Genomic DNA, 12135 nt, shown 5'->3' with positions numbered 1-12135 from the left:
GAAACAAGGAAATCTGCATGTCCTACTGGTGACAGACAGAGATGAAGGAAATAAACTATTAGAGTTTGTACATTGGGAGGATCAGCTCACTGCTTACATCCATCAGCTTCACTGATAAGTAGCAATAATTAGCCTAACTAATTACAATTGCTTTTGCTCCTCCCTTGTGGAATGAGGGAAGGACCTACTGAAGAGATCAGAGATCTTTTGTCAATTATTACAACTCTTGAAATTTCCTCTGTGTCTGAAGTGGATGACCAGCTCTGAGAGGTTCACTCCATCTGGTTTGGACACTGCCATTTGCACAGAACAATTTCTGCAAATACGCACCCATGAAACTAGCGCCCATGGATTTAAAAGCCTAGCTCTAGCCAGAATTTGTGCGTGTTCACGTAGGAATACCACTGGTATAAAATGCAACACACAAAATCAGACCTCCGCATACCTCGGGGCTTGGCGAAACAAGGCTGGTCAGAAGCTGTCATGTGAGCTGCTGCCCACAGGCACGGCTGGCAAATCAGGACATGCCCAAGCATGGCTCACCTGCTGCAGAGCAGAGACTGCCACTCACCCAGGCTTGGCCCAGCCGCTCCTCCAGAGGGCATTCCATTCCATTCCATTCCATTCCATTCCATTCCATTCCATTCCATTCCATTCCACTCCACTCCATTCCTTCCCTTCTGTGGCCTCACTCACGCGTGGGCCGTGACTCGGAGCAGCTGCGCTGGGAGCTCCCGCCGTGCTCTCTGCCCTCTCCAGCTCCCGTGCAGAGAAGGCACAGTTCAGATGCCCATGAACACGCAGTTTCCTCCAGGCTCCTGTTAAAGCAGAAATGCACTGCGGGTGCAGAGTCAGCCGGTCCAGCAGCTCACTGTTATGTCCGGGACACACCACACGTCTTCCCGGCACCTTTCTGGTACTGGCTGCATTGACCAGGTCACTCTAGAGTCAGACAAGACAAACCAGCTGAAAAAGCACTCAAGCCAAATGGAACTGTTTCAAGTGGATAAACTCATGATCTGATCCAAAGAGCAAAGCTGGAGTCAGGAGTAAGCGCGCGAGTCCATTTTCAGCACGGCCACGCACCTAGACGGTGTCAAAGCACGAAAATGTGCCCTGAAGAGTCACCCACCATGTTTGGCAGAGTCCATCCATCCACATCACGTTCAGTTTATATTTATCCCAGTCTCTTCCAGCTCAACTGCTACTCCTTGGGTTTTCTCCATAGATAGCTGTGTGTTGAGCACGGACAGCTCTTAATTTCACATTAACTGCATTCCTAAATTTAGAGCTTCTAGGAAGCAAGGAAAGGCTCTATAAAATGGATTGCCAGCAAGCCACATACCTAAACTGTTGAGCAAAGGTATTTTAAATCAGCCAACCCACACAAGTCTCTTATTTTATCCTATCCTCCTTGGAGCTTTGTAGTCACCATTGACACCTATTAAAAAAACCTTCCAAACAATTGCTTTCAGCAATCAAAGTTTTAAAAGACTTCTGGAGAACTCCGCAATCAAATCTGAGGGAATGTGAATATAAGACTCCTTATCAATAGGGAAAAAGAAAAAGGATGATTTTTAAGACTGTGAAGTAGCTATGGGCTAAGTTTTTTATCTGTACAATAAAACAGTTTCAGTATCTCCTTAACTGCTCTACTGGGTCACTGGTTCAGCTCTGACAAAAAGAAAAATCAGCTTTTAACTACACTTAGGCGTCCAGTAGACAAAAATACTAAAGGCATTGTTATAGGCTCTTTCTAACCTCAGAAAGACTTTTCTCTCAAAATTCACTGAACGCTGCTCTTACCTTATCTAAGATCCTTGGATCAGGAGGCTGAAGCTAAGTGCAAACTTCATTAACATACAACCAAGGTGTCTTATTTCTGACGGCATCGCTTGGAGATGGGCAAGCAAGAGATAAAGACTTTATCCTAAAAGCAAATAAGAACACCAAAGGAATGTTTCCTATTTCTCAGCTGACAATCAGCAGAGTAGAGCAACTTTCTGAAGTGCAGACCTGGGATGACTGCTCACTGAAATGCAGCAATTTGTGACTTCAGTAGTTGAGTGTGAGCAGCTGCTGTTTGGCAGAGACATGTTCCTTGGAGTACAAACAACTCAGGAACTATCAGGGGTCACTAAGATAGGTTTGTTTCCTGGTGACACAAAACAGCACCTGGCTTGAAGATTCACAGGGGGAGAGAGTAACTGCAACACTACATAATATGCCTTGCTAGAAAAGAACCTAACACTCGGTTTTGCTCTGACTTCAAGAAGAGTTTTTGTCTCAATCACTCTCTCTGCTCTGGAGGAAAATGCCAAGGTTCTGGGCAAATCTGCTTTTGCTCAGCATCTCAGGTCGTGTCCTTGGAGGCACCTATGTGTGTGAAGCAAGAGCAGCTCCCATAGTGCTGGACACAGAAGTAACTGCAGCAGTCGAGCGGAGAGAACTACCGGCTCGTGGGCTTTACTCAACTCAGAACTGCTTTGAAAGCTGGCAGGGCTCCTAAGTTCCCCCCCCTCTACCCTCTATTTCCCCCCCTGCCGTTTTGGTTTGCACGGTGCAGACATCTGAGTAAACCTGCACTGCCACAAAAGGAACAGATTGTTCAGGGAAGATGCTGTTAGGAACTAAAAGGACATGTGTGCGAATATGCTGACCAAGGACACAGCAAGCACTTCAGGCAAACAAAGACAACAAACCAGAAAAGAAATGAAGCTAATCTGAAAGCAAGATGTCTCCATACTGTGTTGTATGAGATCTCTCTTTCTCTATATACATATACACACACACACACACTGAATTTCACTCAAAAGATATTTTAGGAATGCAGTAAAATTCCTTCAAATCTAATAAATTCCTTCAGTAAGTTGGTGGTGTTTTTTAACTTGTGATATCAGTAAATAAAAATATTTCTAAAAGTTTATGCATATGCTAAAAAACCCATTGAACTTGCTTCTAGACCTGTGCAATTCCTGTACAGTTTCACAGGATTTAAGTCAGAATATATCCCCTATCAAATGCAAAATCTTCAGCTATATTGAGGCATATCAGTCCTTGGGTAAAATGAGGGCATATCCAAGGAAACAAAAATAAGAAAGGAAGTCTAAGATTTCATGAATACCCACGATGAGTGCAACTTCAGGAATCACTTCTGACATACACTTGAATGACCTTAGCAGGAGGTGACACTCCAAATTCCAGGGGAAGGTAGAATCTGACAGCGGACATTCCTTCCCTGCCCTGCATTCAGTTGCACATTGCCTGGAGCAAGGGCTCAGCCAGGAATCCAGAAATGACACTTTCTGGAACGCCTGAGCACCTGTTCGCAGGCATGTGAACTTCCGAGAGTAACTGGCTGCACCATCCCTGGAGAAGTCAGGTCAAATTATAGAGCCTAAGCACCAAAACCTACTGCCTTAATGCTGAACTGCACATATTATCAGCACCTCCAGTCATCTTCATTCAATCATCTCCTCCTGCGCAGCCCAACAATTTATCCAAGCTGGATGAAAGCATATCTCAGTGATTAGGAACAGGTCATGATGTAGCTGTCTGCATAAGCCCCTCTTGCTGTTCGAATTCCTAGCAGCTGTCTCAGGAGCAATGTCCAGCCACTGAATATCTTCTTTCTTCTGCCAGTAAGTGAAACAGATCTGAATTGTCTCTCATTATCAGTGTGCAGCTATGCATAGTAATCAAGTTACTGCTTTGTTTACTGAGAAACACGAAGGAGATTTAAGTTGGGTCCTATCTTAGAAGGGCTTTCCAAATTCTTTGTTGCGCATCTTCAAGTACGGGCACCAGAAACCAAATGCAGGACTCAAGAACAACCTCCCTGCTTCCACGAATGGTCAAGGATCACATTCACAGCTGATAGCTCCAACAGCAGCTTTCTGTATATTGCTGTAACTTTAACACCCTTCCTCACTGCTCTTTAGGTATTTTGAGACATTGTTTGCCATAAAATCCATGGTTTCTGTTTGACAAGTGTATTTCCCAGCACATTAGGAATAAAAATACATCATGTTAGAAAACAATCAAGACACACAGAAAAAATAACCTCGCTACAAATCCAACAAAACATAAAACACTGGGTTTACATAAAAGGAGAATTTACCAAGAGCTCCAGGGCATTTCCTGATCAGCACACACATATAACTAACCTGCAAATGAGTCAGCATGAGAAACTCTGAAGAGTTTGCTAGAAATACAGGTATTTGTCCAGCAAGCCACCTTCCTATACGAGCTGATTTCCAATAAGCAGCAATTGCAATTTTGCTCCCCATGCAATCTCCCACACCTAACATCCAGATTCTCAGGCTTCAATTATTATTTCCTTGGCTTTAAAACTGATACAAGCCCTTGGAGTTCTAGAGGCCCCTCAGATCAGGGAGGCAGACATGTTTAAAGAAGGAACACTTTTTTCAGCTCTACTAGGGTTAATCTCACCAGCTCACAGACAGTTAAGCCTCAGGCCAGAGCAAGGCTTTCCCTCGATAAGGCTGGGTTTTTTCCTACTAGGCTTCTCGTAAGTTTAGCTATGCACTCTGAACATCACGTGACTTACGAGAAAAGTTTGTTCTCCAGCATGGAAATGTCTTGTAATTTCTGAGTTGTTTTGGAATGGCACCACCAAAGGTTTCCACCAACATATTGGTCAGTGACAGCAAGAAACACACATTCATTATGCATGATAAAAAAAATGTTTGACCTCTTAGTCTCTCTCTCTCTTTTTTTTTTTTTTTTTTTTGCATTAAAATACGGAGGTTTTTGTGGTAAAGACGCTGATCTATGGCTTTAATGAAAAAACCCAGCTGACCACAAAGAGTTCAGATCCTCAGTCTGACAGAGAGCACACAGAGCAGCAGGTCAGTCAGCTCTTTCTGGACCATTTAACTAGATGTAGCTACAGGCTCATGCATGCATGTGTGCACACAGCTGCATGTAGATACACACACCCCCCAAACTATAGGCATGGAACCACAAAAATGGGACAGAAATCACCACTTTCCTCAGTCAGCTTGAAAGGCAGTGGCACTCTGTCTCCTGCTCAAAAGGAAAATCATTTAAGAAGGATGCTGCTTAACTTTTCACCAATTTTATGCCTTTTGTCTCAACCCTGCATCCCAATTATCTTTTCTAGTTTGGATTACAGCCTGGCCATGATGTGACATCATCACTTCCAGTTCTTTTCCTTTTTTTCATAGTCTCAAGCCAAGAGGAACTACTATGTGAAAACACTGCAAAAACTTCTTCATCCTGCTATGCAAAAGAAGCCTCAGCTTAACAGCAATTCATTATCATATTCTCTGCACCTGAAGCAAGCAAAATCTGTAAACTCCAGTCAGCTCTAGAATGAAATCAGATGGAAGAAATAACAGTATCATGGGAATTTGCTGAGAAAATAGCAATAAAAATTTCTCCTTCAATGGGAGGGATTAACACGCTCAAGTATGTAAGAAGTGCCCTCCTTCCTCCTCCTCACTCAACTGAGTCCTGCTTTCCTGCATAGTGATATAAGCAGAGACTATTTATGAAGACCAGGTGAAGGTCATGTTATGTGATCTACTGCCTGTGAGTCTGGATACAGTTCAGCCTTTTATACCACAAAAGAAGTGTGAAAATTATGTATGAAGCAGTGTATTTCCAAAATTATTCTGGATCCATTTCTAGAATTGGCAAAATTCTATTTCAAGTATTCTTGTAAAATTAACAATTAGACTTCTCAAATTGGTCAAAGAATACATAAGATTACAAAGTTTTGGTATAAAGGTTTAAAAGGACTCCTTTTAAAAAACAAAGCGGTTAACTTGCAAGTCATTCATTTTAACTTCCCTCTTAAAAGATTAAATAAAAAAAAAACAACAAAATGAAAGGCTTCAGTAACACAGACGCATGAAAGTTTAAAAACAACATGGTAATATATTCCATATCATCTGAGAGACAGTGATTATTCCCATCTGTAAAACTCTGCTACTTGCAAGACTCCCCTGAGAGCAGCCCCACGAGCAGTCTCCTCCCTCTGCAGTGACTGGGTATCACAAGTGAACTACAGTTCTTTTTTTCCTTTCAGCTGCGTGCATTAAGTAGTGCAGATGAATTGCAGTAACATACACATACCAGTCAAATACTGGAACTTGCCATTAAAATGTCAGAAAAAGAATCTCTGGAAATTCCTGCCAATTCCTTCACATTAAAAGATACACACTTGGTATTACCCTCGTTTCTGTATAACCAGCCGAAGTGAAGCGTTTCCCAATGTCCCAGAATCCGGACATTAGAACCTATGTCTGCTTTAAAAAACATGGAAAGTACCAGTCAACGAGCTCGTAGTGTCCCCTGCTACTGCAGTTTGTGGAGCCTGCTGGAACAGGTTTGTAAACACAAGTCAGAGATCAGGCAGAAGTCCTTATAGTAAGAGCACAACTTCAGATTTGAACAGCTGCCTCTGCTGAATCAAGTTCACATTTACCCCAGATAATTTCAAAAGCAACAAACTGGCATCTGAGACTTTCTCAGGAGAAGGTTATAATAAAAAAAATCTTCAAAAAAATAATAAAAAAAGAAGTGTCCAAGCAAAACTGCAACACCAAGTGAGCAGGATGGAGTCACTCCTGGCAATCAGAAGCGTGAGTAGGCGGTTCTCTGCTGCTGCTGCTGCTGGGATGGAGGCTGCCCCTGCTGCTGCTGGAGACGAACCTGCTGAGAGTACGGATCCTCGAGAGACTTAACAAAAATAGTTGTTTTAGGCCCAGTTTTCCAGACAATGCCATTTGAATCTATCACAGAGGACTCCACTGTGATGTTGTGGGTGCCAAGGATCACAAAGTTTAACAGGAACTGAGTGCTGAAGTAGTCGTTGTGCGGTTCCACCCTCTGCTCCATTTCGTTGGTCATGTTGTCAATAGGAATCTGAGAACACAGATGGAAGGTTAAAGCACCGTTTTACATAAACCTGCCAAAAATAACTTTTCAGCTCTCCATTTGAAGGAGAGAGGAGAAAAAAGGAAAAATCTGTCCTCAATTCTGCTAAACCAATACATGTGCATACTTGAGACAGCTTGACAAGCCAACAAGTCATCTTCTACCTGAGGTTCTACTTTTCCACAAAGTAACGTGAGTCGAGCATCACGCACTTCCTTGTCATATTCTTTCACCAGCCATTGACTTTCTACCATTCCTCCTCAAAAAAAACCCCAAACAAACAAAAACTCGACCCCCAAAACCCACCAAAACGGGCCTTTCACTAAGCATCACATGTTAGCAGAATCTAAACCTCAGGCATGCAATCTTTGATAAAAGTGTTGACTTAAAATTAATGTGTGTCTCCTCAGATGCTATTTGATTTGGACAGTCTGTCTGCACAATTTCCACAAACAAAATAAAAGAACCTTAAAATGACTATAAAAATATTCTAGAAACTATGGGGTAGAGAATAATCTATTCCTGGTTTATTTTTTTTTTCCCAGTGGAATTTTGTATGATCTATAACTAGGCCCATAACTAGGCTGAGTTCTCATCTCAGGCAGATTCCTACTGACTCGTTCTGAACATCACAAAGCCTCTTTGTCTGGAAGAAGAGCTGTTAAAAAAAAGTATTGACATATTGCAGACTTAAAAATCCCAGATCCCTATCACATTTGGCTCCGGCCAGTGCTTTAAATGTCAACTGGCAGGAGTGAAGGGATTACAGAGCCACCCATTCATCTCATCCTGGAAATTCTGCTACCCTGAGTCAAACAAAAGAACAGCAAAACACAGCAAAAAAAGCTTAAGACTCCTCCTGACTCTACTCTATTCACACCTTATAGTCTTGTCCAGATTTGCTCTGCAGCACTGAGGAGACATTCAGACAGACGGACTGGATTTTACGGAAAAGGCCTGGCTTGGATCCGTGCTGAACCACTCCTTCCACCTTGAGGGCCAACTGCTGGTTGTTCTGTACTGCTATAGGCTCTGCTGGGTTCCTTGGAGATGGGGATAGAGCGAGCTGGAACACAAGTAAACAGATCAAAATGTGATTATTAGCCTCCAGAAAAGCAAACCGAATTCAAGGATGAGAAAGGACACCTTCTAATAGAAAAATTTCCAAGGAGAGGTTGGGTAGGAAAGCCAGCAAATTATTTTTACAGACATTATCAGAGACTCATTACTATATTAATTAATAAACACCATCAGCAATACCAGATATTATCTTTGTATCAGTTTCATTTACTTCAATTATTCAAAAGATGTGGAAAAAATTTTCCACAGAATAGCCACAAGTATATGAAGCCAAACAAAGAAGCAAAATGCAAGAGTAAATATTAAAAAATTTAAGGCTTTCAGTTTTCCCAGAGAAAACAGAGCACCTGAGTAAAACAAGAAAACCCACAACCATAGTCATATATAGTCATTCTCAGTCACTGAGCTGATATACATGACAATTTTCTTCCAAGGTAACAAACACTGCTTTTTAAAGGAAAAGGACAAAAAAAACCCAATGCAAATCTATGAAAACTGCCCTCCCAGGACCAGAATTATTTAGCTTTGCAGATTTAGAATCAACAAAAATTCCAGCTACATTTTATCTTTAAGGCTTTGCAATCAAAGAAGTGAATCCCACTTGCTTAAGTGACAGTCTAGTGGCTCAGAACAACCATACATACACGTTATTCAAGTTATTCCTAGCAGATTAACCTAAATGCTATCTGAGTTGTGTATCTTCACTAAAAATGCTGAAGCTTTGTGCCTTCAGTAGGGCTTTTCTTGTGAAAGGCTCTGTAAAGAGAAATTTGAGGTCGTATTTGAGCAGTACATACCTTAATACTTGTAGACTGCAGCTTTTGGAAAAAGTACCTTTGAAATGAAAGGGGCACCTGCAACAAGGCAATGACAGCGTTGCACAGACAAGCTGTATGCTGCAAGAAACAAGAGCCAAAACAACTGAGAAAAAATATCATTCATGACACAGAAAAAAGACATGCACCTGAGGTACTGAAACAGCAGGAATTTCCATTTCAAGTCCGAAAATATATTAACACAGTCATAGAATTACGGCCACTAAGATGACAGTGACTACATTCAGCCTCTCTGTTTATGTTCTGCCCTTTATTGAAGGAGGTATTCCGCTCTGGAAAAAACAAAGAGGCCAAGCAAAAGAAAAATACAAATCTTTCCAGTCCTGGTGTTAAGAGTCGGCAGAGCAGGATCCGCTTGAAACACTCATACACAAAAAGTCTAAAAAAGCAACTCCCCTCCAAGCAAAAAGACCGGCATCTATCACAACTTAATGCAATAATTAAGTTTTGAGCCCCTTGTGTACCCTTTCTTTCCCTGCTGCACCATGCCTCTGGCTCAGACGAACACAAGCAGCGCCACTGAAGTCACCAAGCTGGTTTGGTGTGGAGCCAGCCACAACTAAGTTTACAGGGTTTACCTTTGCTGTGGTTTACATGATTTACTCTTTTATTACGTTTGGAATTGGTAGGGACTGTTGGGTTTAGAAACAGGGCAAACAGATGCCAGCCATGACAAACGAACGACCTTGTTCCCACTTTGTTCAGCTTCACGATGTCCGCGAGCAGTAAGAGACAAACGCAGCAGCCCTATAAAGGAGGGCGTTATCAGCTCACTGCCTGCACCCAGCACACTCCACACTGTGCTCTCTGACGACCTGCACTGATAAGAGAAATGCCACACTCACGAAGCACCGCCCTCACCACCACCAGCTCAGGGACCAAAGCTCGGCTGCCGTGTGGGAGCGCGAGAATTCCTCCCCAGCAAGGACGTGAACGAAGAGAACGTGCTCCAGCGTTTGAGTGTGAGGGCTCTGACAGAGACCTGACGCTACCTGTACTTTCCTTATCAGCATCTGCTGCGCTCTTAGGATGGGAGCTTCCAAAAGATTATTTTTAATCAGACCACTAAGGTTACAGATGTCTTAGCAAAATGGTTCTTGAAGTATTTTTAAAGAAGGGTGTCTCTGTAGAGAACATTTGTGTCAGTAATGTTAAGTAACTGAGAATGCTTCTCGGTTTTTTGCCAGCCACAGATATATGGAGTTCTGGGGTTTCGGCCCCTTTCTCTACACAATATACATTTAAAATTGTTACTTGCCAAGTAAGACACAGGAGCATACTTCCTGTTGAGGGATTCCACTTCCTCTAGTACATGATTAAATACAGACATCATCCTTCTTTCATATTCGCTTTCAACATGAGCTGTTCCATTTGAGCTACATTCCTGGAAACTGAAAAAAAAAAGAGAAACTTTTCATGATGTCTAACTCACCTTCCTCATCACAACCTGGAAGGCACGCTACCAAACGGACGTGACAAGACATTACACCACCAAATCCATTACGAAATGCCTTTCAAACTGTTAACTCTGGTTTTTAAATTATTTTTCCATGATAACACCAGCCCTTTACATTTAAATCTTTCATAACTACCACTCATTTACCACGTCTTGTCCCCACTCTCGCAGCTGAAGCAGTGACAGGTCTAACAGACTCAGCATACTCACTTCCCCCTACTTTTACTTAACCCTGCAGAATTTGTAACAGTCTCACAACACAAAGGAAGAATGCCAGCCAGAATTAAAACTAAATCTCAAAGTTTATAATCTCCTCCTTTGAACAGAATTCCATCTCGTAGACACCCAGCTTGATACAAATTTGACTAATACACCTTCTAAGCAATACTTAATTCCTACTGAGTACTACTTAGTCACCTAGGATGTTCACTTTTATTAGCAGCTATAAAATGACTGAGAGATTTTATCTACAGTATTTTCCATTGAATCTCAGCCTGGGAGTTTTAAACAGTGATTGAATTCATCAGTACTTGAACGCTGTTTTCTAGTGGATTTAAGTTCACGGTTAGAAAAAGAGCCAGAAGTGATGGCTTTACATTAAAAATCTGAACTAATTTAGTGCATGTATCTTCACAGCTTTGGAAATAGGAGAGTTTGGAAGGAATACAACTTCCTTCTGTTGTGAAATACAAGGTGCACTTACAAGTGCACGCAACAGGTATGGGATCTAACATACAACAACACAAATTAAAGTGGCTAAAGGGGAGATTAGAAGTTCAAATCTATATTTAAGGTAAGTCCAGTATAGTGCTCTCAAGAGCAAAATCAGTATGAAATGCAGAACCCAAAAGAGAGTCCCCAGTCTGCCAGGTATAGTGTGGAAGTAAAAGCTCCTTAAGCCTGCCCAGAATATAATTAGAAAGGTCTACTGAGAAACTTTCTGAGCATTCCTTGAATTCCTAAGTTTAAAGCTCCAAGGATTTATTAATAAGCAGAAAGGAGCATGCAGTTAACTATCAAACCTACCTTGCAGACTCTGGATCCAAAATCAGAGCTTCTATTGCATGTGAAATCAACAGGCAGCTCTGCTGTTGTCTGACATTAATACTAAGGAGTTAAAAGACTTTCAAAGTTGGCACCTAAAGCAAGAAATGCAGTGTATTTAGTGGCACTTTTCCTTACTTCTGTGAAGCAATCCTACAGTCATTAATCATTTAGCGAACAAAGAGCAAGAACTGTGAAAATATCAAGTTATATGCTGCTCCAGTTTTTGTGTCATAACTTGTTTATCAAGTAATTCCAAACAACAATACGGTAATGTTTATTTTCAAATAGGCTTTAAGCAATTGGCAGCTAATTTTTATGTTATTAACTTTCAAAATTACTTTGTGGCAGTCTTCACAGGAAAGAGGATTCTTATGCTTCGTGCTGTCCACATGAGAAGGAAAGTAGACAGACTCCGGGATTTTTAAAGGATACAGTTAACATTCCTTAGAGTTGCTGAATCTGCATCAAAAGATGACTGATACAGATCTCCATAGCGTGTGGCCAGGTTTCGGAATTCCTCCATGGAGTGTTTCATCTGCAGAGACAAATGTTACTAGGCAAAAACACAAACCAAGGCAAAACAAACAAAACCCCACTCATCCAGAAAACCACTACACTGTAATATACAACACTGAAGGCATAAGGTGGCATATTGGAGAAAAATTTATAAAGTTCTTGCTTCCTCACTCAGATAAAGATTATCAAAGTGACAGACTGTTATCCATGCATGAAATAGGTATTTTTCCTGCACCAACAAAATCTCCTTGAGTTAAAAACAAAGCAAAAGAA

The 12135-nt window shown here is 41.5% G+C and overlaps 1 protein-coding gene across 1 annotated transcript; it reads right to left on the bottom strand.

The window, feature by feature from the left end:
• Positions 1-2626: 2626 nt before the first annotated feature.
• Positions 2627-11869, bottom strand: LOC120750260 (integrator complex subunit 7-like). Its single transcript, XM_040058702.2, has 6 exons — positions 11829-11869; positions 11326-11406; positions 10102-10234; positions 8805-8903; positions 7808-7993; positions 2627-6915 (listed from the first exon to the last, which is right to left on the bottom strand). Exons 1-6 carry the CDS (start codon positions 11867-11869, stop codon positions 6625-6627), a joined length of 831 nt encoding a protein of 276 aa, XP_039914636.2. The 3' UTR covers positions 2627-6624.
• Between the last annotated feature and the right edge of the window lie 266 nt (positions 11870-12135).

This window comes from Hirundo rustica, chromosome 3 (assembly GCF_015227805.2).
Source record: "Hirundo rustica isolate bHirRus1 chromosome 3, bHirRus1.pri.v3, whole genome shotgun sequence".
In the NCBI taxonomy this organism is placed as follows: Eukaryota; Metazoa; Chordata; class Aves; order Passeriformes; family Hirundinidae; genus Hirundo; species Hirundo rustica.
This window is presented reverse-complemented; position numbering and strand designations above follow the sequence as displayed.